General features: G+C 43.0%; 1 protein-coding gene across 1 annotated transcript in view; it reads left to right on the top strand.

Annotated features, from left to right (window-relative positions):
- The window catches only part of COL9A3 (collagen type IX alpha 3 chain), a 52456-nt gene extending 26040 nt beyond the window's left edge, over positions 1 to 26416 (top strand). The window contains exons 16-32 of the mRNA XM_063459581.1: positions 2085 to 2138; positions 2467 to 2520; positions 2768 to 2821; positions 9873 to 9926; positions 10407 to 10451; positions 10543 to 10596; positions 11110 to 11163; positions 12500 to 12553; positions 16928 to 16999; positions 18228 to 18263; positions 18798 to 18842; positions 19386 to 19418; positions 19726 to 19872; positions 20583 to 20637; positions 21565 to 21747; positions 21853 to 21930; positions 25487 to 26416. Of these exons, the coding sequence (XP_063315651.1) occupies positions 2085 to 2138; positions 2467 to 2520; positions 2768 to 2821; positions 9873 to 9926; positions 10407 to 10451; positions 10543 to 10596; positions 11110 to 11163; positions 12500 to 12553; positions 16928 to 16999; positions 18228 to 18263; positions 18798 to 18842; positions 19386 to 19418; positions 19726 to 19872; positions 20583 to 20637; positions 21565 to 21747; positions 21853 to 21930; positions 25487 to 25671 (1257 nt within the window). The 3' untranslated portion in view covers positions 25672 to 26416. The remainder of the gene's footprint in view (positions 1 to 2084; positions 2139 to 2466; positions 2521 to 2767; positions 2822 to 9872; positions 9927 to 10406; positions 10452 to 10542; positions 10597 to 11109; positions 11164 to 12499; positions 12554 to 16927; positions 17000 to 18227; positions 18264 to 18797; positions 18843 to 19385; positions 19419 to 19725; positions 19873 to 20582; positions 20638 to 21564; positions 21748 to 21852; positions 21931 to 25486) is intronic.
- Positions 26417 to 26957: the final 541 nt, after the last annotated feature.

Below are 26957 nucleotides of genomic sequence, written 5' to 3'. Positions count from 1 at the left end.
TTCTCCTTCTCTTGCATACAGACATAGACCCCGTACAAAGATATAAACACTCATGGTGACATAGACCCCATACAGAGATATAAACACTTGTGGTGACATAAACCCTGTACAGAGATATAAACACTCGTGGTGACATAGACCCCATACAGAGATATAAACACTCATGGTGACATAGACCCTGTACAGAGATATAAACACTCGTGGTGAAATAGACCCTGTACAGAGATATAAACACTCGTAGTGACATAGACCCTGTACAGAGATATAAACACTCGTGGTGAAATAAACCCTGTACAGAGATATAAACACTCGTAGTGACATAGACCCTGTACAGAGATATAAACACTCGTGGTGAAATAAACCCTGTACAGAGATATAAACACTCGTGGTGACATAGACCCCATACAGAGATATAAACACTCATGGTGAAATAGACCCCGTACAGAGATATAAACACTCGTGGTGACATAGACCCCATACAGAGATATAAACACTCATGGTGACATAGACCCTGTACAGAGATATAAACACTCGTGGTGAAATAGACCCTGTACAGAGATATAAACACTCGTAGTGACATAGACCCTGTACAGAGATATAAACACTCGTGGTGAAATAGACCCTGTACAGAGATATAAACCCTCATGGTGACATAGACCCTGTACAGAGATATAAACACTTGTGGTGAAATAGACCCTGTACAGAGATATAAACACTTATGGAGATATAAACACTCGTGGTGAAATAGACCCTGTACAGAGATATAAACACTTATGGAGATATAGACCCTGTACAGAGATATAAACACGTATGGAGATATAGACCCCGTACAGAGATATAAACACTCGTGGTGAAATAGACCCTGTACAGAGATATAAACACTCGTGGTGAAATAGACCCTGTACAGAGATATAAACACTCGTGGTGAAATAGACCCCGTACAGAGATATAAACCCTCATGGTGACATAGACCCTGTACAGAGATATAAACACTTATGGAGATATAGACCCTGTAAAGAGATATAAACACTCGTGGTGAAATAGACCCCGTACAGAGATATAAACCCTCATGGTGACATAGACCCTGTACAGAGATATAAACACTTGTGGTGAAATAGACCCTGTACAGAGATATAAACACTTGTGGTGAAATAGACCCTGTACAGAGATATAAACACTTATGGAGATATAAACACTCGTGGTGAAATAGACCCTGTACAGAGATATAAACACTTATGGAGATATAGACCCTGTACAGAGATATAAACACGTATGGAGATATAGACCCTGTACAAAGATATAAACACTCATGGTGACATAGACCCCATACAGAGATATAAACACTCGTGGTGAAATAGACCCTGTACAGAGATCTAAACACTCGTGGTGAAATAGACCCCGTATAGAGATATAAACCCTCATGGTGACATAGACCCTGTACAGAGATATAAACACTTGTGGTGAAATAGACCCTGTACAGAGATATAAACACTTATGGAGATATAGACCCTGTACAAAGATATAAACACTCATGGTGACATAGATCCTGTACAGAGTTGTAAACAATCATGGTGACATAGACCTCGTACAGAGTTATAAACACTTGTAGTGACATAGACCCCGTACAGAGATATAAACACTCAGGGTGACCTACACCCTGTACAGAGATATAAACACTCAAGGTGACATAGAGCCTATACAGAGATATAAAAACTCATGGAAACATACACCGTACAGTGATATAAACACTCAAGGTGACATAGAACCTATACAGAGATATAAACACTCATGGTAACATAGACCTCGTACAGCGATATAAACAATTATGGTGAGATGTAAGTGTAACACGGATAAACACAGGTGCAAATCAATGCATTCCAGTTTATCTGCTTCTAACATGGGGATCACAATTTTTTTTTAATTTTTAAGGGATTCAAACCAGTCTTCTCAATCAGTGTAGGCCTTACATGACAGGTACTGAAAACAATGACACGATGAACAGACCAAGAAGAGAGGGGCACTTTGGCACTGTGCTAACCCTTTCCATCCACAGATCTCATTGCTGCGTCTGTCTCTCATTGTAGGGGGACCAAGGCGTCCGAGGTTCTCAGGGATACTGGGGTCCTAAGGGAGACACGGTGAGTTTTCTGGTCAAGGATGACCATCCCCCTTCTGATTACCCACGCTTTCTGTTTAACACTTTTATTGCTCACCATTCAAGGAGATTAAAGTAATGTGTTCTAGAGTTTAATATGTTATGACATCACATTATGCGCACAGCCCTTGAGTTATATTATAGTAATCATTGGCACAGGCTCTGTGCATGCGGTTAATGATGCATGCTTGGAAGATAGATGTTAATTTGTGCTGTGATTGGTATTATGAGCCCATTATGAGTGGTGTAAATCTGTAGTACTGTAGAGACATTTATAAAGTGTATGTTAATACAATGTTTTTTTTTTCCAGGGAAAATCGGGGCCTAAAGGAATGCCAGGAGGTGCTGGACCCTTAGGAGAACCGGTAGGTGGCCAGATTCTAATTCACAATAGTTTATAGAACAGGATAATTGCGACATGAGTGTGTGATACCTATATATGGGACATCTAGGAGCATGCATATATAACAATAGGTAGAATAATCTAGATATGTGTGATATATGTACACACATATTTGGAGTCTTTCTAACACTCCGTTACAGAGTCTGGAAGTTTCTCACAATTCTTGGTGTTGTCTAACGCACCTTATCCCCTTGTCTCCTCTTCCCCAGGGTATGCCCGGACAAGATGGACGAGATGGGAACTCAGGACTGGATGGTGAGAAAGTAGGTACTTCTAGGGGACGTGTCTCGCCGTGGGTTTCAGTGCAAAACAAAGGGGGCAATCTGTGGACAACAACTCCCAATGCACTCAACTAGATAAAAATATGATTTAGGGATGTACTGGCTTACTCATATCCTGAGAACATCTAACAATCTTCTGGATGTCGGTGAATTCACAAAAAGTGTAACTTTTATTCTCCAGGCAGCCCCTTGGCTGGAGGGAGCCCAGTCGGTTTTAGCTGAGCAGAGGTTTATGTTGAAGACTCCTGGTAATAATGGGAATTAAAGGGACACTATAGTCACCAGAACAACTATAGCTTATTGAATTTGTTCTGGCCTCAGGCTTTTTGCTGTAAACACTGTCTTTTCAGAGAAAATACAGTGTTTACATTACAGCCTAGTGATAACTTCACTGGCCACTCCTCAGATGTCTGTTAGAGATCCTTCCTGGGTCATGGCTGCCTAAAATGCATCCAAACATTGTGTCTCCACCCTCTGCATGCAGACACTGAACTTTCCTCATAGAGAAACATTGATTCAATTCATCCCTAGGAGGAGATGCTGATTGGCCAGGGCTGTGTTTGGCTCTGCCCCTGATCTGCCTCTTTGTCAGTATCAGCCAATCCTATGGGGAAGCACTGTGATTGGATCAGGCTACCAGTTAGGCAAACAGCATGCAGATCTACAGCTTCTGGCTTGAATACAGTACGATTTTGCTATATTTATGGAGGCCAGAGGGGCTAGATGGTGGTTATAACACTATATAGGGTCAGGAATACATGTTTGTGTTCCTGACCCTATAGTGATCCTTTAATATGAAAAATGTAATGAATTTACCAGATGGTGAGCTAGTCAGTGGTTCAGTAACCACCAACTGCGCTAAGTGGCGTTCCTGTAACGGAGGTAGCTCCAGTTTGGCTCTGGTCCCTGGCAGTTTGTATCTTTACATACAGAGAATAGGGGGCACTACGTCCACCAGCTCAGTTCTCAGTATCACATAATAACCGAACCCAGTAATCTCCAAGATTATATTCTATTAAAGTAATTTGTGGAACTGGACACTTTATGCAATAATGATATCTCTAGAATAATGCAGTGAGAACTAGAACCGTTCACATGTGTCTCAGTGGCCTTGAATTATTTTGACTTGCTTTTATTTATCCACGATAATGTGTAATCTAGACCAACCTGTATTGATCCAGAATAACGCTATGTAATTTAGACCAAGCTGTATTGATCCAGAATAATGCTATGTAATCTAGACCAAGCTGTATTGGTCCAGAATAATGCTATGTAATCTAGACCAAGCTGTATTGATCCAGAATAATGCTATGTAATCTAGACCAACCTGTATTGATCCAGAATAATGCCATGTAATCTAGACCAACCTGTATTGATCCAGAATAATGCTATGTAATCTAGACCAAGCTGTATTGGTCCAGAATAATGCTATGTAATCTAGACCAAGCTGTATTGGTCCAGAATAATGCTATGTAATCTAGACCAAGCTGTATTGGTCCAGAATAATGCTATGTAATTTAGACCAACCTGTATTGATCCAGAATAATGCTATGTAATCTAGACCAAGCTGTATTGGTCCAGAATAATGCTATGTAATCTAGACCAAGCTGTATTGATCCAGAATAATGCTATGTAATCTAGGCCAACCTGTATTGATCCAGAATAATGCTATGTAATCTAGACCAACCTGTATTGGTCCAGAATAATGCTATGTAATCTAGACCAAGCTGTATTGATCCAGAATAATGCTATGTAATCTAGACCAAGCTGTATTTAGCCAGAATAATGCTATGTAATTTAGACCAACCTGTATTGATCCAGAATAATGCCATGTAATCTAGACCAAGCTGTATTGGTCCAGAATAATGCTATGTAATCTAGACCAAGCTGTATTGATCCAGAATAATGCTATGTAATCTAGACCAACCTGTATTGATCCAGAATAATGCTATGTAATCTAGACCAACCTGTATTGATCCAGAATAATGCTATGTAATCTAAACCAAGCTGTATTGATCCCGAATAATGCTATGTAATCTAGACCAAGCTGTATTGGTCCAGAATAATGCTATGTAATCTAGACCAAGCTGTATTTAGCCAGAATAATGCTATGTAATCTAGACCAAGCTGTATTTGTCCAGAATAATACTATGTAATCTAGACCAACCTGTATTGATCCAGAATAACGCTATGTAATTTAGACCAACCTTTATTGATCCAGAATAATGCTATGTAATCTAGACCAAGCTGTATTGGTCCAGAATAATGCTATGTAATCTAGACCAACCTGTATTGATCCAGAATAATGCTATGTAATCTAGACCAAGCTGTATTGGTCCAGAATAATGCTATGTAATCTAGACCAAGCTGTATTGGTCCAGAATAATGCTATGTAATCTAGACCAAGCTGTATTGGTCCAGAATAATGCTATGTAATCTAGACCAAGCTGTATTGGTCCAGAATAATGCTATGTAATCTAGACCAACCTGTATTGATCCAGAATAATGCTATGTAATCTAGACCAAGCTGTATTGATCCAAAATAATGCTATGTAATCTAGACCAAGCTGTATTGATCCCGAATAATGCTATGTAATCTAGACCAAGCTGTATTTAGCCAGAATAATGCTATGTAATCTAGACCAAGCTGTATTGATCCAAAATAATGCTATGTAATCTAGACCAAGCTGTATTGATCCCGAATAATGCTATGTAATCTAGACCAAGCTGTATTGATCCAGAATAATGCTATGTAATCTAGACCAAGCTGTATTGATCCAGAATAATGCTATGTAATCTAGACCAAGCTGTATTGATCCAGAATAATGCTATGTAATCTAGACCAAGCTGTATTTAGCCAGAATAATGCTATGTAATCTAGACCAAGCTGTATTGATCCAGAATAATGCTATGTAATCTAGACCAAGCTGTATTTAGCCAGAATAATGCTATGTAATCTAGACCAAGCTGTATTTAGCCAGAATAATGCTATGTAATCTAGACCAAGCTGTATTTAGCCAGAATAATGCTATGTAATCTAGACCAAGCTGTATTTAGCCAGAATAATGCTATGTAATCTAGACCAACCTGTATTGATCCAGAATAATGCTATGTAATCTAGACCAACCTGTATTGATCCAGAATAATGCTATGTAATCTAGACCAAGCTGTATTGATCCAGAATAATGCTATGTAATCTAGACCAAGCTGTATTGATCCAGAATAATGCTATGTAATCTAGACTAAGCTGTATTGATCCAGAATAATGCTATGTAATCTAGACCAAGCTGTATTTAGCCAGAATAATGCTATGTAATCTAGACCAAGCTGTATTGATCCAGAATAATGCTATGTAATCTAGACCAAGCTGTATTGATCCAGAATAATGCTATGTAATCTAGACTAAGCTGTATTGATCCAGAATAATGCTATGTAATCTAGACCAAGCTGTATTTAGCCAGAATAATGCTATGTAATCTAGACCAAGCTGTATTGATCCAGAATAATGCTATGTAATCTAGACCAAGCTGTATTTAGCCAGAATAATGCTATGTAATCTAGACCAAGCTGTATTGATCCAGAATAATGCTATGTAATCTAGACCAAGCTGTATTGATCCAGAATAATGCTATGTAATCTAGACCAAGCTGTATTTAGCCAGAATAATGCTATGTAATCTAGACCAAGCTGTATTTAGCCAGAATAATGCTATGTAATCTAGACCAAGCTGTATTTAGCCAGAATAATGCTATGTAATCTAGACCAAGCTGTATTTAGCCAGAATAATGCTATGTAATCTAGACCAAGCTGTATTTAGCCAGAATAATGCTATGTAATCTAGACCAAGCGGTATTGATCCAGAATAATGCTATGTAATCTAGACCAAGCTGTATTGGTCCAGAATAATGCTATGTAATCTAGACCAAGCTGTATTGATCCAGAATAATGCTATGTAATCTAGACCAAGCTGTATTGGTCCAGAATAATGCTATGTAATCTAGACCAAGCTGTATTGATCCAGAATAATGCTATGTAATCTAGACCAAGCTGTATTTATCCAGAATAATGCTGTGTAATCTAGACCAAGCTGTATTTAGCCAGAATAATGCTATGTAATCTAGACCGGGTTTTTATGCTGTATCTATACTGAAGCTTTGCAATCTATATTTTTAGATAATTTTTTTGTTGTTGCTATTTTAAATTTTTTGCCATGTATTCGAGATTAATATTTTATATCTAAAATAATGCTGAGTTATTGCAGTGGGTTAAGGTATCCAGATAAATCTAAACAGTAGATTAGTGTTTAAAAAATAGTTCACAGAAAGTATGATGATGGCGTTAGATTATCATATCAGATTGTCATCATGAGATCAATAGCATTTATTTAAAATAACCTAAAAATATCTAATATCCTGAACAAAATGGTGTGTTAACAATTCATCAGAACCAGGTTTTGTGTATACAGAAATGAAACCTTTTGTGTTTTGCAAAAGTCAAGATACAGAATGTATTGTGACAGGATGTATCTTGTGGTTAATTTTGCAGTTTACATTTTACATATAACATTATTTTTCAGTTTAGAATATGTTATATGTTCATTGAATGCAACACACACATACGCACACATTATTATATGTCCAGATTAGTGCAGTTTAATCTAGAGCAGTCATTATATATCCAGATTAGCCTTGTGTGCTAAATCACTCATTATATATCCAGATTAGTGCTGTGTGATCTAGACCAACTATTAAATACCCAGATTAGTGATGTGTGATTTAGATCAGTCATTATAGGCCCAGATTAGTGTAGTGTGATCTAGATCATCCATGTTATATCCAGATAAGTGCCGTGTGATCTAGATCATCCATTGTATGTCCAGATTAGTTCTGTGTGATCTAGATCAGCTATTATATGCCCTGGTTAGTGCTGTGTGATCTAGAACAGTCATTATATTTACAAATTAGAGACATATGATCTAGATAAGCCATAATATATCAATATTAGCTGTGTGATCTAAATCATCCCTTATATATCCAGATTAGTGCTGTGTGATCTAGATCAGCCATTATATGTCTTAATTAGTGCCATGTGATCTAGATAATCCATTATAAATCCAGACTAGTGCCGTGTGATCTAGATCAGCAATTATATGTCCAGATTAGTGCTGTGTAATCTAGATAATCCATAATATATCAATATTAGCCGTGTGATCTAGATCATCCATTGTATGTCCAGATTAGTGCTGTGCGATCTAGATCTGCCATTATATGCACTGGTTAGTGCTGTGTGATCTAGAACAGTCATTATATTTACAAATCAGAGACATGTGATCTAGATAAGCCATAATATATCAATATTAGTTGTGTGATCTAAATCATTCATTATATATCCAGATTAGTGTTGTGTGATCTAGACCAGCAATTAATTATTCAGATTAGTGTTGTGTGATCTAGATCAGCCATTATATGTCTTGATTAGTGCCATGTGATCTAGATAATCCATTATAAATCCAGACTAGTGCCGTGTGATCTAGATCAGCAATTAATTATCCAGATTAGTGCTGTGTGATCTAGACCAGCAATTAATTATCCAGGTTAGTGATGTTTGACCTAGATCGGCAATTAGTGCTGTGTGGTCTAGACAAGCCATAATATATCAATATTAGCCGTGTGATCTACATCAGCCATTATATATCCAGATTAGTGCCGTGTGATCTACATCAGTCATTGCATATCCAGATTAGTGCCGTATGATCTACATCAGCCATTGCATATCCAGATTAGTGCAGTGTGATCTACATCAACCATTGCATATCCAGATTAGTGCCGTGTGATCTACATCAGCCATTGCATATCCAGATTAGTGCCATGTGATCTACATCAGCTATTACATATCCAGATTAGTGCCGTGTGATCTACATCAGTCATTGCATATCCAGATTAGTGCAGTGTGATCTACATCAGCCATTGCATATCCAGATTAGTGCCGTGTGATCTACATCAGCCATTACATATCCAGATTAGTGCCGTGTGATCTACATCAGCCATTGCATATCCAGATTAGTGCTGTGTGATCTACATCAGCCATTACATATCCAGATTAGTGCCGTGTGATCTACATCAGCCATTGCATATCCAGATTAGTGCCGTGTGATCTACATCAGCCATTGCATATCCAGATTAGTGCAGTGTGATCTACATCAGCCATTGCATATCCAGATTAGTGCAGTGTGATCTACATCAGCCATTGCATATCCAGATTAGTGCCGTGTGATCTACATCAGCCATTGCATATCCAGATTAGTGCCGTGTGATCTACATCAGCCATTGCATATCCAGATTAGTGCCGTGTGATCTACATCAGCCATTGCATATCCAGATTAGTGCCGTGTGATCTACATCAGCCATTGCATATCCAGATTAGTGCAGTGTGATCTACATCAGCCATTGCATATCCAGATTAGTGCAGTGTGATCTACATCAGCCATTGCATATCCAGATTAGTGCCGTGTGATCTACATCAGCCATTGCATATCCAGATTAGTGCCGTGTGATCTACATCAGCCATTGCATATCCAGATTAGTGCCGTGTGATCTACATCAGCCATTGCATATCCAGATTAGTGCCGTGTGATCTACATCAGCCATTGCATATCCAGATTAGTGCCGTGTGATCTACATCATCCATTACATATCCAGATTAGTGCTGTGTGATCTACATCAGCCATTGCATATCTAGATTAGTGCCTTGTGATCTACATCAGCCATTACATATCCAGATTAGTGCAGTGTGATCTACATCAGCCATTACATATCCAGATTAGTGCCGTGTGATCTACATCAGCCATTATATGTCCAAATTAGTGATGTGTGTTCTAGATCAGTCATTATATGTCCAAATTAGCCGTGTGATCTAGATAATCCATTATTTGTGCAGATTAGTGAAGTGTGATCCAGATAAATCCTTATATATCCAGAAGTGATCTCGATCAGTTTTGTTCTATAAACTCTTCTCTTTGCTTTGTGTCTTCCAGGGTGATGCTGGTAGAATGGGAGTCCCTGGAGAAAAGGGTCCAAACGGGCTTCCTGTGAGTAACGTGGCATACAGTTAGTTGTAGAACAAATATCCACCCATATTGAATGCCGCCATGTTATCTGACACAAACATTTATATTTTGTTTTGAATCGTTTGATAGTATAATGTAAATTAGATAATAGAAAATACACCTCTGCCCTGAAATGCAGCCGATATTACTGTCCTGATGCAGTTTGTCCGTAGAGGAGCCTGTATGACTTTTCGTAAACCTGTTTGCCTAACCGAATGCATGTTCCATCCCAACACCTTTTGGTTTATAAATCAATGGACCCTAAACGAAGTAAACAGACCCATTCTGTTCACTCCTTGTGTAAATCTGCAGGGTTATATCTGAAATTAAACGGTTTGAGTCTCTGTGTAATATATTTCCCTGAATATAACCTGAATTGATGATTTCTGAGTTAATTACGGGGGTTAATTTCCACGTTTTCATCCTCCTCCTGTTAACCATGTATTGTGTATCTTCTAATAGGGGCTTCCAGGTAAAGCCGGACTGAAAGGAGAGAAGGGCCAGTTGGTAAGTGTCTGATAGCCGGTCTCATATAAACACTGGAATATTGTGTCTGTACACTGGGGTGTAATTCTGTCCGGCATTGTTTCTCTTGCAGGGATCCACTGGACAGCTTGGAGAATCAGGACCTTCGGGAGAGCCAGGTATTCCCGTATGTATCCCCCAACAGCCAGTAAGAAGCGATGTTTAAACCCCCAGCCAGGTGCTGCTCGTGGTGGGGGGCATTAATAACTCCCCCCTTTTAGCTCTGTTACCATCCAGCTCCATGGCCCGGAACAACTAGTCCAGGGGTTTGTAAAATACTAACACAGAATAACAAGCAGGAACATTCGTTTCTATAGTGACTGTTGTAGATATGGAATAATCAGCCAGAACATTCAGTTGGTTTCCACGGTGACTGCCCTACACCTAGAAGCCCGTTTCAGACAATAAATTGGTAACTCTAACGCAGTGTTTTATAAAATGAGAAGGTTTGATTGCGGCAGCTCACACTCTAATTAGGTGGGTGGCTGGTTGTTTTTGTGCAGGGTAGCCAACTGTTAAACTGGCCCGTGTAGAGAGTGCTTATTTACCTAGATTAGTATGTCGCCATGACAACAGAGATTATTGCACATTCACTCCCCTGAGGGCAGTCTCCAACACTGTGTTTTTTTCTTTCTTTTAGGGTGAAGCGGGGCCCCCAGGAGAAAGAGGGGCTGCGGGACCCAGAGGCGGAGCGGTACGTTTGAAGAGAACATGATGTACTTTTAATATGGTTGCCACCTGGCCGGTATATAAGGCTGTCTGGCCGGTGCCGGTATTTTTCTCTGACGGGAGTCTGGGAGAGAACGGTGACAAAAATGGATCTAAAATATCCACCTCTATTATACACGGCAGGTACACACACAATCGGACACAGGGATGCACACACAGTATACACACACAATCAGACACAATATGCACACACAATCGGACATAGTATATACACGACTCACTCACAGTATACACACAATCAGACACAGTATACATGCACTGTATACACGCTGACACGCTCACAGTATGCACACACAATTAGACACAGTATACACACAATGAAACACTCAATCAGACAGTATACACACAATGAAACACACAAGAACATAGTATACACACAATGACACACGCACACACAATTAGACACAGTATACACACAATGACACACACACAGTTAGACACAGTATACACACAATGACACACACACACAGTTAGACACAGTATACACACTGACACATTCCTACACATACACAATGCTGCATGCACTGTCAGACATAGCACACACATTGTAAGTAGTATTTTAGTGATTTAGGGAATAGTCTTGATCCATTTGTTTCCTCTTATGTCACTCCCTGTGATGTTACGTAAGATCACGTGATGTCATGTCCTGTGATGGTGTGCATATATAATTATTTATGCAAATTAGCATGGCTGGTATTTTTTCCCCTATAAGGTGGCAACCCTGGCTTTCAACCATCCTTTTAAGTAATATATTTGAGACAGAGCGCTATGCGCTAAAATATCCTCCACAATTATTAATCAGAGATGGGGGAGGCAGTGACTGCCTTCTGACAAATTAACCCCTTGAGTGTCTAAATATGTTTATCTCTGTACCCAAATAATACTCCCCAAACTCTGGTCCCAAGAAATAATGTGCTTTTATAAAAGCACACTCATAAAGTAAACAAGTCACATGGACACCTTTATACCAAGGATGCAGCCGCCATCATCATAGCGCTGTACAAACTGTGACGTGTTACCGTCACTGTATCATGCTGGGTTTAATAGTAAATATGTTACAGGATATTAAATACTGATATAAATCAATAGTATTGATGCAATATTAGCATTAGACTGGATTCTTAATTACACGAGAGGAAATGTACATAGGCTGCAGCCCATTACTCTCTCTATTCTAAGGAACATCCTAAAGTCTGAATGAGTTTACCGGAGGAAGGACAAACCATCTCCACACAGCGTCTCTCCCAGTGAATATTGGTAAATCAGAGAAGCTCACATTTTCAATTTTTTTCTCTGCCCAGGGATCTACGGGGCTGCAGGGACCCATCGGTGTTCCAGGGGTGCGAGGCTTTCAGGTCAGTGTTTTGTGGAGTTCATTATTTGTGGTTAGCAGCGGCTGATCCGATTATAGTTTATACTCTGTATCAGAGCAGGGCAGTATGGTAAGTGACAGGGCAGGGACAGGTATGTATGGAGGAGAGGTAGCAGCCAGGCCAGCAGTAAGAGCCCTGAGACACCCACTGGCCAAACATGCAGTACTGCTCATGTTTCTCCCAGCATGGAAACAGTAAAAAGATGGCTGTTATGTGTAATCCATGTTGCAGGGCTGCTTTCATTATCCGGGTTCCCATGGAAACTGTATATATATCTTGTCTGTCTTAATGCATCTTACTCCTACACCATCCCCTTAAGCACAGCTTCATGTGCAATTTATGGGGGCTGTGTCTCTTTAAGGGCTGATAGATGGTTGGGGCACAGTCTCTTTAAGGGCTTATAGAAGGCCAGGGCACGGGGCACCGTCTCTTTACAGGCTGATAGAAGACCAGGGCACGGGGCACAGTCTCTTTACAGGTTGATAGAAGGCCAGGGCACGGGGCACAGTCTCTGTACAGGCTGATAGAAGGCCAGGGCACGGTGCAGTCTCTTTACAGGCTGATAGAGGGCCAGGGCACGGGGCACAGTCTCTTTACAGGCTGATAGAAGGCCGGGGCACAGTCTCTGTACAGGCTGATAGAAGGCCAGGGCACGGGGCACAGTCTCTGTACAGGCTGATAGAAGGCCAGGGCACGGGGCAGTCTCTTTACAGGCTGATAGAGGGCCAGGGCACGGGGCACAGTCTCTTTACAGGTTGATAGAAGGCCAGGGCATGGGGCACAGTCTCTTTACAGGCTGATAGAAGGCCAGGGCACGGGGCACAGTCTCTTTACAGGTTGATAGAAGGCCAGGGCACGGGGCACAGTCTCTTTACAGGCTGATAGAAGGTCAGGGCACGGTCTCTTTACAGACTGATAGAAGGCCAGGGCATAGGGCACGGTCTCTTTACAGACTGATAGAAGGCCAGGGCATAGGACACAGTCTCTTTACAGGCTGATAGAAGTCCAGGGCATAGGACACAGTCTCTTTACAGGCTGATAGAAGGCCAGGGCATGGGGCACAGTCTCTTTACAGGTTGATAGAATGCCTGGGCACAGGGCACGGTCTCTTTATAGGCTAATAGAAGGTAAGGGCACGTGGCAGTCTCTTTATAGGCTGATAGAAGGTAAGGGCACGGGGCGCAGTCTCTTTACAGGCTGATAGAAGGCCAGGGTACGGGGCACAGTCTCTTTACAGGTATATAGAATGCCTGGGCACAGGGCACGGTCTCTTTATAGGCTAATAGAAGGTAAGGGCACGGGGCGCAGTCTCTTTAAAGGCTGATAGAAGGCCAGGGCACAGGGCACAGTCTCTTTACAGGCTGATAGAAGGCCAGGGCACGGGGCACAGTCTCTTTACAGGCTGATAGAAGGTCAGGGCACGGTCTCTTTACAGACTGATAGAAGGCCAGGGCATGGGACACAGTCTCTTTACAGGCTGATAGAAGGCCAGGGCATGGGGCACAGTCTCTTTACAGGTTGATAGAAGGCCAGGGCACGGGGCACAGTCTCTTTACAGGCTGATAGAAGGCAGGGGCACAGTCTCTTTACGGGCTGATAGAAGGCCAGGGCACGGGGCACAGTCTCTTTACAGGTTGATAGAATGCCTGGGCACAGGGCACGGTCTCTTTATAGGCTAATAGAAGGTAAGGGCACGTGGCAGTCTCTTTATAGGCTGATAGAAGGTAAGGGCACGGGGCGCAGTCTCTTTACAGGCTGATAGAAGGCCAGGGCACAGGGCACAATCTCTTTACAGGTTTATAGAATGCCTGGGCACAGGGCACGGTCTCTTTATAGGCTAATAGAAGGTAAGGGCACGGGGTGCAGTCTCTTTACAGGCTGATAGAAGGCCAGGGCACAGGGCACAGTCTCTTTACAGGTTGATAGAAGGCCAGGGCACGGGGCAGTCTCTTTACAGGCTGATAGAAGGCCAGGGCACGGGGCACAGTCTCTTAACAGGCTGATAGAAGGCCAGGGCACGGAGCACAGTCTCTTTACAGGCTGATAGAAGGCCAGGGCACGGGGCACAGTCTCTTTACAGTCTGATAGAAGGCCAGGACACAGTCTCTTTACAGGCTGATAGAAGGCCAGGACATGGGGCACAGTCTCTTTACAGGCTGATAGAAGGCCAGGGCACGTGGCACAGTCTCTTTACAGGTTGCTAGAATGCCTGGGCACAGGGCACGGTCTCTTTATAGGCTAATAGAAGGTAAGGGCACGTGGCAGTCTCTTTATAGGCTGATAGAAGGTAAGGGCACGGGGCGCAGTCTCTTTACAGGCTGATAGAAGGCCAGGGTACGGGGCACAATCTCTTTACAGGTTTATAGAATGCCTGGGCACAGGGCACGGTCTCTTTATAGGCTAATAGAAGGTAAGGGCACGGGGCGCAGTCTCTTTACAGGCTGATAGAAGGCCAGGGCACAGGGCACAATCTCTTTACAGGTTGATAGAAGGCCAGGGCACGGGGCAGTCTCTTTACAGGCTGATAGAAGGCCAGGGCACGGAGCACAGTCTCTTTACAGTCTGATAGAAGGCCAGGACACAGTCTCTTTACAGGCTGATAGGTCAGGGCACGGGGCACAGTGTCTTTAAGGGCTGCATAGTACCGTATATACTCGAGTATAAGCCGACCCGAATATAAGCCGAGGCCCCTAATTTTATCCCAAAAAACTGGGAAAACTTATTGACTCGAGTATAAGACTAGGGTGGGAAATGCAGCAGCTACTGGTAAATTTCTAAATAAAATTAGATCCTAAAAAAAATATATTAATTGAATATTTATTTACAGTGTGTGTATAATGAATGCAGTGTGTGCGTATGTGTGCAGCGTGTGTGTATGAGTGCAGTGTGTGTGTGCATGAATGCAGTGTGTGTGTGCATGAATGCAGTGTGTGAATGCAGTGTGTGCAGGGCCGGTGCAAGGATATTTGCCGCCGTAGGCAAAAAAAAATTTGCCGCCCCCTCCCCCCCATATGTCCTGACTTCCCCTCCTCCTCCCTCAGTGGTCCTTACCTCCCCACCCCCGTGTTCCTTCACTCCCCCCCCAGTGGTCCTGACTCACCCCTCCCCTAGTGGTCCTTACCCTCCCCTCCCCTAGTGGTCCTTACTTCCCCCTCCCCTCCCATAGTGGTCCTTATCCCACCCCCTCCCTCTCATAGTGGTCCTTATCCCCCTTCTCCCTCCCATAGTGTTCCTTATCCCCCCCATCCCTCCCATAGTGGTCCATATACCCCCCCTCCCTCCCATAATGGTCCTTATACCCCCCCCTCCCTCCCATAGTGGTCCTTATCCCACCCCCTCCCATAGTGGTCCTTATACCCCCCCTCTCTCCCATAGTGGTCCTTATAGCCCCCTCCCTCCAATAGTGGTCCTTATCCCCCCCCTCCCTCCCATAGTGGTCCTTATCCCCCCCTCCCTCCCATAGTGGTCCTTATACCCCCCTCCCTCCCATAGTGGTCCTTATCCCCCCCTCCCTCCCATAGTGGTCCTTATCCCCCCCTCCCTCCCATAGTGGTCCTTATACCCCCCTCCCTCCCATAGTGGTCCTTACCCCCCCCCCTCCCTCCCATAGTGGTCCTTATCCCCCCCTCCCTCCCATAGTGGTCCTTACCCCCCCCCCCTCCCTCCCATAGTGGTCCTTATACCCCCCCTCCCTCCCATAGCGGTCATTATACCCCCCTCCCTCCCATAGTGGTCCTTAACCCACCCCCTCCCTCCCATAGTGGTCCTTATACCCCTTTTTTTTATTATTAATTTTTTTTTATTATTTTATTTATTTTTATTTTTTTTCGTCCCTCCTCCCTGCTTGATATATGGCAGGGAGGGGGGCTCTCCTTCCCTGGTGGTCCAGTGGCAGTTCAGTGGGGGGGAGAGGGGGGCTGGCAGAGCTGTAACTTACCTGTCCTGCAGCTCCTGTCAGCTCTCTCCTCCTCTGCGCCGTCCGTTCTGCTCTTCTGTCAGCTCCCAGTGTAAATCTCGCGAGAGCCGCGACTTACACTGGGAGCTGACCGAGGTGCTGAACGGACGGCGCGGAGGAGGAGAGAGCTGACAGGAGCTGCAGGAAAGGTAAGTACAGCTCTGCCAGCCCCCCTCTCCCCCCAGTCTGTATTATGGCAATGCAAATTGCCATAATACAGACTCTGACTCGAGTATAAGCCGAGTTGGGGTTTTTCAGCTCAAAAAATGGGCTGAAAAACTCGGCTTATACTCGAGTATATACGGTAGATATTTAATTTGATTTTTTTGTAATAAAATATGTTCTATAATCATGACATGACATATTTTGACATCCTGCATCCTTTTCTTTTATATTTTTAGGGTATTAAAGGGAGCATCGGAGACCCTGGCTTAGCAGGTCCAACTGGGATCCGTGGTGGATTTGGAGAGCGTGTAAGCGACCCTTGATATCAGTGCATACCACGTTGTTATATCTGTCTTTATTCAGTGGGATCAAACTGTGCTTTGATCCCAGTCTGAATACAGTCCGTATTGTCTAGCTATCACACATGGAGACTCATATAACGTGTAGCCCATGGCTACTAAAACAATTGCTGACTGCAATAATAGACAATGTAACGTCACAGTTTAGCCTGTGCAGTTATTGCTTCCTTGCACTACATGTGGTGGCCCAAGAGTTTGGGCAATTTGTTTCCTTTTAGAGGAGATAAATGCACCAGCTGTTGGTAATTCCCCTTCTGGGATAGAATCGCATAAACCACTATTTCAGTGGTGAAAGACCTGACATTATCACTGCGCAATGACACCCGGACCGCCAGTGTATGGTATCTGCCAATAGCACGCAGAGAATGTACGTCCTTCTAGTCGAGTTATCAGAGTATAATGTTCTGATCACTACGTTAGTTTCTAATAGTCCTGTTCTATTTTTTGGGGCTTTGGTGGGTACTGGAAATTAAAGTTTCCTCTGACGCCTGCTTGTTTCAGCTCCAGTGATTTTAATGTACCTATGTCACACTAGACATTTCTGTCCAGTAGCAGTGTCCTACCTTCTCATTATAACCACTTTGCTGCATACAATTGTCTTTACTTTCTGTCATAATTTACAGCAGTCATGGTTAACGTTAGCTATCAATGTTTCCTAGGGTTTGTGCTAAATAAATGCTTTTTCTGCATTTTTCTAAACATCAAATGGGTTTGTGCAATCCATGAGCTGGACCTTAGCACCGATACAAAGTATAGAAATTGCTCAGTCTCTGTTCTAGATAACTCTCTAGATGTTTCTTCACTGTGCAGACGTGCCATATTAATCAGAATTCTTCCCATCAGCACAAATCCCTAATGAACCACGGACAGATTAAGGGCCAGTCTCCTGCTGTACTCTAAATTATAAATCTAAGTCCTCCAAGCATTAAATTGCAGATTATCCAGCAGGACGGAGGACGTTCTGACCACATCAATCAGGTCTAAGGTCCGGAAGTCGGTCGTAACACGCTGGGAATGAAGGAACATTCCCAAACACAACCCTAAATGGCCTCTAATCCTGCAACAAATTGTCTAATTAGTCTGCAATTAACCGAAAGGCCACAGCAGCCGTGGAGGGAGGAGCTTACTGAACTTTGCTTTGTTAACTTCATTAATTCTTGGCTTTCTCTTTTCTCAGGGACCTGTTGGAGCCGCTGGACCCAAAGGAAACCAGGTGAGGTCTACAAGACAGGTCTAATTGGTAGCAATTTCCCTCTTATTATTGGAGTAAACTTTACTAAATTTAGAGCTCCCTACTGCAGGTCAACATGCAATATATTGATCGTTATACCATCAGATCTCCATGAGTAAAATGCTGCCCCATGGTGGTGACAGACTGGTAGAGAACACAGCTGTAGATATTGCTTGTTAGTTGTGGTTATTAGAATGCAGCATTAACCCACACTGTGTATTTTAGATAGCACACGGCTAAGCTGACTGCAGTGTCCGTCCCTGCTGCCAGTTAGTATGATGAAACGGGGCGACCGCCTGCAAATTAGGAACCCGCAGTAAGAGCACAGACTAAAACTAACCACACCCTGGGAGAGTCATTTACTAATGGTTAGCCACAATAGGCAAGCTGAAAACATGTATATCTTGAAGCATTTTCCCATATTGTCCATTTTGGTCATTTGAATTTGTGACATCTCAGTTTAGTGAATATCAGTGTGTGTTTAAACTTCCTGATGGAGTTGCGTTTCTGTTTTAGGGACTTGGTGGCTCAGACGGACTTCCAGGCGAGAAAGGAGAGTTGGTGAGTGTAACACCGCTGGATTTTCCCGTCTCTGGTGTAATGTTTAAACTTTTTTCCCCACTAATTACCTAAATATCAACTCTTAGTACCTACCCTCCGCAGAACGGCCCTCAATATGAAGATACGTTGCCCAACTCCGTGCTCAGAGCTGTGTTGCATGAGTTGGGGTTTGTCCAACTCAAAATTCACTCCAATACTCTGGGTACAGCGGTGACTGCGTTTATAATACCGGATCTCCGTATTTACAGGGTTATTCATAGGAGTGTGAATTGTTGTGAATTTCAACCTTCAAGGCAAAATAGCTGAACTGAAAACAACTTTTTTGGAGTATTTTCCAATTCAGATATGTTGTCCTAAAAGTTGAAATTTACTCTGAATGCACACAGAATTTCCAACTCTTTAATGCCCCTGTAAGATTATGTGTCGAGGATTTTAGAGGACAGATTCTATGGATATTTAAAGTATGATCTGGGTCAATATGTTCTTATTCCACGAATTCCCCTGGTCACCACACCCTTATATCGGCTTTGTGTTTTTTTGTAGGGACCGTTTGGCCCTGTGGGACAGAAAGGAGAGGTAAGATAACACTTTCCTGCACATACAAAGGTTTATTATTTTTGGTTGTTTTCTGATCTGAGTCTACGCACTTTCCATTCTTATCTTGAATTAAAGGGGAGTGATGGATCCCCTATATATTATTAAACAGAAGACAATCTGTCCATTCGCCCTTTGACCCTTAGAACCTCATCATTTACTAGAGAATCTGCTAATTTACTCTGGAAATCTGCCCATTCATCCTGATCCCAGGCAGTTCTGCCTTATGGAAAGTAGGGTCCATTTCACATTGATGAAGTACCTGTGTTTTGTTTCCCCCCCCTAACAGGCCGGTGTGAGAGGCGAACCTGGTCCTAAAGGGGTTGTGGGGCCCAATGGTACAGCTGGTGTTCCAGGCATCCCAGGACCTCCGGGGCCAATGGGATTCCAAGGAGAGCAAGGAGTACCGGGAATCACGGGAAAAGCCGGAGTTCCTGTAAGTATGAGCCGTTATATTCCAGACGGCAATTTGCTGATTAAACTATATCCATTTACAGAATTTACACGTTTTGTTATATAGAACAACATAAACGGTAGCATTTTAGTGATGAACACTGCACAAGCACAATGCGTAGATATAGAGAATCATTACACGGGAAGCCAGTGCAATCTGTAAATAAATGTACAGGAAACAAAAAGCAGAAGTATTAAATCCATTTCCAGCACGATATCATTTCCTGCTTCTATTTGAACGGTCTAGCTTTATTCAATGAGACATGAAAGAAACAGGAACAAAACCCAAACTAGACAAAGTGACCAAGAGATGTGGGCGCTGCTCCCTTAGTCTGTGTAAAGATGAAAGTATCTATTGATTGTCTGACATTGAGGAGCCTATCCATCCGGGGAGGCCAAGATTTGTACTTGGATGGAATATAGTTTGTCAGGTGTACAAGGTGACACTTTATTAGAACAAAGCTTCCAGTAGTGTTATTTAGGGGGTGTCCCGCACACTGCAAAATGATCTGTTTCTGCCAAATAAAAAATTTAGGTAAATTAAAGATTTTATAACGCAGCTGTTTAGATTGTAAGCTCCTTTGAACAGGCCCCTCTTTATGTTTTACATTTTTTATTGTAAAATGCTATCTAAATGGTGATATTAATAATAATGATATAATCAATACAGTGCTTTATCTTTGTGTGTCTTAGGGCAAGCAGGCGAGTGAGCAGCATATTCGAGAGTTATGTGGAGGAATGATCAGCGGTGAGTAAAACCAGCTTACGACAGGGAGACGGTGGGGAGAGCTGCCGGGTTTTAATTCTTTTTACCAGAATACCGTAGATAACAATGAATAATTCTACACACGGCAATGCTGGCTATATACCAAAAGGAAAAATAAACATAAATTAGAATACAGGGGTGGGGGGACCCCATGAAGCAAGTTATACTTTATATCTGCGTTAGAACCTCTGTACTCCAGCCATTTTATCTAGAGGAAGTAATTATAACTTACAGCTGTCGGTTTGTCCTTTAACCAAACAGCTGAACATCTGTCTTTTTTTGAGACCCATAAAAATGCACAATAAACCCTCATTTTGGACAAACATGGCCCACTGCTAATGCTCCAGCTATATGTGCCAGCATGTCTCCCATGGAATATAATGCAATGGGTATCTTTAGCTTATTTCGGTCTGTGCCTGGAATACAATGACGTTTCTTTATGGACACACGTTATTATGTCAGTAACGCGATTAGCCCCTTAAGGACACAACTTCAGAAATAAAAGTGAATCGTGACGGAATATTTCCATCACGCGTCCTTAAGGGGTTAAACCAGTCAGTTACTGTAACTAATAAAGGCACCGGTTTTATCAATACACGTTTATTTACGAATGTGAGAACTTTTAAGAATTATGAATTGTAGGTAAAATGATTTGAATTGGAAAAAGTTAGTCATTCGTTCAGTTCTGCTATTTTGGGCAAAAGTTCTCTTAGCATTTAGTTTGACTTCTCGGTGGTTCACCCTTTAGTTAATTACTTTGGTTGAAAGGTATGAAATAAACACTGAGCAAAATTGTTGTTTTATAAAGCAAACAGGAGATTGTGTGATAAACTCATTTTAAAGTAAGGATCAGTGGGTTTATATAGATTATAATACATAGTGTGTATTTACTCTATACTTTCTTTCCAGACCACATTGCACAATTAGCTGCTAATCTCAGAAGACCCCTAGCCCCTGGTTTGATGGGTCGGCCAGGGCCAGCAGGACCACCAGGACCTCAAGGAGCCCAAGGTCGTGTTGGACATCCTGGGGCTCGTGGCCCGCCAGGGTACAGAGGACCAACTGGAGAGTTAGGTGATCCTGGTACAAGAGGTTAGTGCCTGATGATTTCTATTAATGCTCTTTATCTGTAAATTGGAGTGATGGGTGAGATTGTTCTTGGTCATTACCTCCCTAAACTCTCCTAACATGTTCTAGGTGATGCTGGAGAAAAGGGGGACAAAGGACCCGTTGGACGAGGTATTGATGGACCTTTTGGAGATCAAGGAGAACAAGGTATTGTCATTCTAGCTCCAGCTACACAACAAAAGAAAGCAGAAGCAGGCATTCCCATTCAAAATATACACATCAAATGGCATCACTTAATAGCCCATTAAAACATCTCCCACCCAAAAACACACAAGTGACACGTGCACGAGAACCTACAGTACAGACAGCATGCCCCCATTCACTGAGAACCTACAGACAGTGTGCCCCCATTCACTGAGAACCTACAGACAGCGAGCCCCCCATTCACTGAGAACCTACAGACAGCGTGCCCCCCTTCACTGAGAACCTACAGTACAGACAGTGTACCCCCCATTCACTGAGAACCTACAGACAGTGTGCCCCCATTCACTGAGAACCTACAGACAGCGAGCCCCCCATTCACTGAGAACCTACAGACAGCGTGCCCCCCATTCACTGAGAACCTACAGACAGGGTGTCCCCATTCACTGAGAACCTACAGACAGCGTGCCCTCCTATTCACTGAGAACCTAGACAGCGTGCCCCCCATTCACTGAGAACCTACAGACAGCGTGCCCTCCTACTGACTGAGAACCTACAGACAGCGGGCCACCCATTCACTGTGAATCTACAGACAGCGGGCCACCCATTCACTGTGAATCTACAGACAGCGGGCCACCCATTCACTGTGAATCTACAGACAGCGGGCCACCCATTCACTGTGAATCTACAGACAGCGGGCCACCCATTCACTGTGAATCTACAGACAGCGGGCCACCCATTCACTGTGAATCTACAGACAGCGGGCCACCCATTCACTGAGAATCTACAGACCGCGTGCCCCTGATTCCCTGAGAACCTACAGTACAGACAGTGTGCCCCCCATTCACTGAGAACCTACAGACAGCGTTCCCCCCATTCACTGAGAACCTACAGACAGCGGGCCACCCATTCACTGAGAATCTACAGACAGCGGGCCACCCATTCACTGAAAATCTACAAACAGCGGGCCACCCATTCACTGAGAATCTACAGACAGCGGGCCACCCATTCACTGAGAACCTACAGACAGCATGCCCCCCATTCACTGAGAACCTACAGACAGCGGGCCACCCATTCACTGAGAATCTACAGACAGCGGGCCCCCCATTCACTGAGAACCTACAGACAGCGTGCCCCCCATTCACTGAGAACCTACAGACAGCGGGCCACCCATTCACTGAGAATCTACAGACAGCGGGCCACCCATTCACTAAAAATCTACAGACAGCGGGCCACCCATTCACTGAGAATCTACAGACAGCGTGCCCCCCATTCACTGAGAATCTACAGACAGCGGGCCACCCATTCACTGAGAATCTACAGACAGCGGGCCCCCCATTCACTGAGAACCTACAGACAGCGTGCCCCCCATTCACTGAGAACCTACAGACCACTTGCTCACTATTATATGCGTAATAAAACTTCCTACCACATAGAGAATAAAATCTCATGTAGCCCAACAGAAAGAACTTGGCATATATTTTGCATTTGCTAAAAATGTTTCCCAACACAATGTGTAAATTATGTGTGCACCTACTTGCAGTGAAAGGTACATTCTAAGTACCAATACAACTATGAAGCAGTTTTAGTATAGATCATGCCCCATGCAGTCTTATTGCTCAATTTTCTGTCATTTAACAGTTACATCACTTTTGTTTCTGTTTATGCAGCCACAGTCACCTCCCCTGGCTGTAACTGACACGACCTACATGAAAAAAATAGTTTTATTTTAAATCAGATCTTACAGAGCAGTGTGTTTACTTTACAAGTTCTTAGCTCCTGTTGTGTTAATTGAACTTTAAATCACACACAAGGGGGCGCTGCAGGCTCTAGTGGGTGAACACAGCAGGAGATGAACACAGCAGGAGATAGTATACTGTAACCTAAACACACTGTGCTGTAAAGAGTAAACATTAGATTACTCTTTACAGGAAGTGTTTAGGAAGGCTGTGTAAGTCACATGAAGGGAAGTGTGACTAGGGTCGTATAAACAAAGTGATTTAACTTCTAAATGGCAGAATTTCGTTTTTTTTTTTGCTAACAATTTATATCTATTGTGGGTATATTCAAGTACTAGTGAGACAGGTTGAAACGGAGTGCTGAATAATATGAGCCCTATGGCCCATGCACAGTAATGGAGGGAGACAGATATAGTAAATGTGAGTAATTAGGAGACTAGTTTTGCTGGATACATTGAGTCACTCTTAATAAACCTGCTTATGATAAACTAAAATAACAGGGGAACGTAAACATAAAGACATATCTCGTTTTGAACATGTAGTCCTCTGTATTGTAACAGTCGTGTGTTTATGTTGCCTTCCGTGAGCAGGGGGGGCATCGAAGGTAACCCACAGAGGTTTTGAGTCCCGCTTTGCCCGTGCTTCAGCCTACTCCTTGTGTGGTCATCTCCCAGGCTTGTATTGTGCTGGTCAGCTTGCGCAGTCTCCCAGATGTAAGGGAGTGTGGAGCCCCGGAGTCCTCCACATTGTGGTCCGAGCTGAGTTCACCCGTCTCGGGTCGGGGTAGCTCCATGGTCGCCTACCCGGTGTGGACGTCACTCTGGGTCGTGTACCTCGTTGTGTCGCTTGTTTGGTCGGGCCGCACCTGCCCCTCTGCATTTTGCGTTTCGGGGGTCTCCTCCCGACCATGTAGGAGAGGGCCCTTCGCCGGAGATGGGTGCTCGCGGGTGCAATACGCTGTGCAACTCGCGGTGAGTTGTGTGGTCTCTCGGTAGTTAGTGGTGCGTGTCCCTGAGGCCGCATGCGAGCCCTCAGCTGTTTCCAAAAGGAGGCGAAGATAGCATTTAGCCTGTGTTCAGTGTCCAGCCATATACTTTGTGGGTATGCTGTTGAGACGGCATCCGCCATCTTGGGGGCTTGCGTGCCAGTAGGTTTGGAACCCTGTGTCCCTATCGTTTGTACACCCCTTCGCAGGGGGAGCTTGTGGAGGTGGACCGGGATGACCCCCACCGGTCCAGAGGGGGGGAGACGAGGGCCCAAGTCCTGGATCTTGGCTGGTTGTGGCGTCAGGAGAGCGGCCGTCCCTCCCGCGCCTGCCATGTTTGTAGGCCTCACCATCGTGTCCGTGATTGGGGTTTGATCTGTCGCTTGATTAGTGCACCCCGATGTCACTGCTCACTGGGTGGCCTTTCTGACCCGTTTGTGCGCCATTAGGGCTATAAAAATTGGAGAAATTTGCCGGTTTTAGCGGGAGCTGCTGTAGTGTGCTTCCACTCTGCTCCGAGGTCAGGCCCCGCCCCCCAATTTTGTTAGTTTTGTGCCTGTAGTATCCCTTCAAATAAAATCGTATTTATGGTACGAATTATTGTACAATGTTCTAACTTTGGGTACTTTGTTATACAATGTATATATGTTTTGATTTGTAAAAAATGTTTTGGTGCTAAGAGGGTGTACGCCTTTAAATATATTTATTGTACACTGAATTCCACTTTAAAGAGTACATGTTTAAAAAAAGTTTTATTTTCCCATTCATAATGCCCACATTTCTGAAGAGGGAATTCTGGGCAATCCCTCTGAATGAAAATTTTTATTTGACATTCCAGGTGCCCAAGGAGTACCAGGAACAAGCAGAGATGGCCGGGATGGTGCACACGGTGAGCCTGGTTTCCCCGGTGAGCCAGGAAGAGCTGGTTCGATAGGTGCCCAGGGTACCCCTGGAATATGTGATACATCGGCCTGCCAAGGTGCTGTTTCAGCAGGGAAATCTAGCCACCCTAAGAAATCCTAAAAGTCTCAGCAAGAGCAGGAACTGAATATTTAATGTGGTACGTGGACATATAAAACAGAGAAGACAACATCCTGGAAGAGCGTCCCTTTAAACATGCCAATACGGAGCGGACATATCCAGCTACCAGCCAGCTCCATCAAACCGGAAAGCGTCTGATATAAAGTATTTTGGAAGTTGATTTTTTTTTTTGTGTGGGGGTGGAGGGAGGTTACATTTTACTATTATCCCCAACATCTTCTTTTATTTGTTAACCCTTTTCTAGACACCTCATCTGCTCTCTTTCCTTGCACATGTTACCAAAGCGTTTTTTTGGTGCTCCCACCCCCACCCTTGTGTCCCTTCCCAATGCTGTCCTTTTAGATTTCACCGAAGTGTGAGAATTAAGCCTCTTGCATTCTAATCTCGCTGGAGGTAAGTGTATATAGAATATTCATGTATATTTCAATCAAAAGGGCTATTTCCAATCAGGGCTAGGTTATTATTTTATATATATTTTGGGGTGGGTGTTCATTTTTGGGGGGTTTTCCACACCTTAATTTGAAAAGGAAAAGCCGCATCTAATGTTAAAACAAAGAATTTCCAGAATAAAAGCTGATGTACCGTAAAATGCATTGTACAAATAAAAAGGACATTTTTTGATTTTTTTTTTTTTTTTTTTTAATAACAGATCTAATAATGTCATGTTTTAACACATCTCATTCCTATCCATTGGACAAAATAAATGGCTGCAAACGTGTGAATATCACTGATTAGAGATTAGTATTTATTTTGGTGACTTGTATGTACAAACTTGTTGCAATATGAATAAAGCCACTTTGCGTACACAGAAAAGATAATTGTTCAAGGTATTTGCGATTTATTAACAACAAAGAACATTTTACTTGAACAAAAAAAAGTTAATATATTGTGTACTTTCAAAAACAGCATATTTTTTAAATGCATCATATTTTTTGGAATATATTTTTTGGTAACCGCTTGATATTGCTCGCAATCACACCTCAAACAGCCAGCTGAAAGGGTGCTGGCCACCATACAATGTGTCATCGAATAACTGTTAATACATGACATTGAGGATCAACGGCCCCTGCGATCCAGTCTTTTAAACAGCCGGCATTTTAAGGTGGGATTGTAAACCATATTTAGCAAACGAGACATGGATAATTCAGTTAATAAAATAAACATTACATCTGTTTATAAGAAATGCAATAAAATGTAAGTGATGCTAGGACACTACGTTTAACGGTCATTTTCCTAATACGAATATGACAAAATAAATTATACAAAAA

The sequence above is a fragment of the Pelobates fuscus genome, chromosome 6 (genome assembly GCF_036172605.1).
Source record: "Pelobates fuscus isolate aPelFus1 chromosome 6, aPelFus1.pri, whole genome shotgun sequence".
Lineage (NCBI taxonomy): Eukaryota > Metazoa > Chordata > Amphibia > Anura > Pelobatidae > Pelobates > Pelobates fuscus.
Note: the sequence above shows the minus strand (reverse complement) of the source record. Positions and strands in the feature narration are given on the sequence as shown.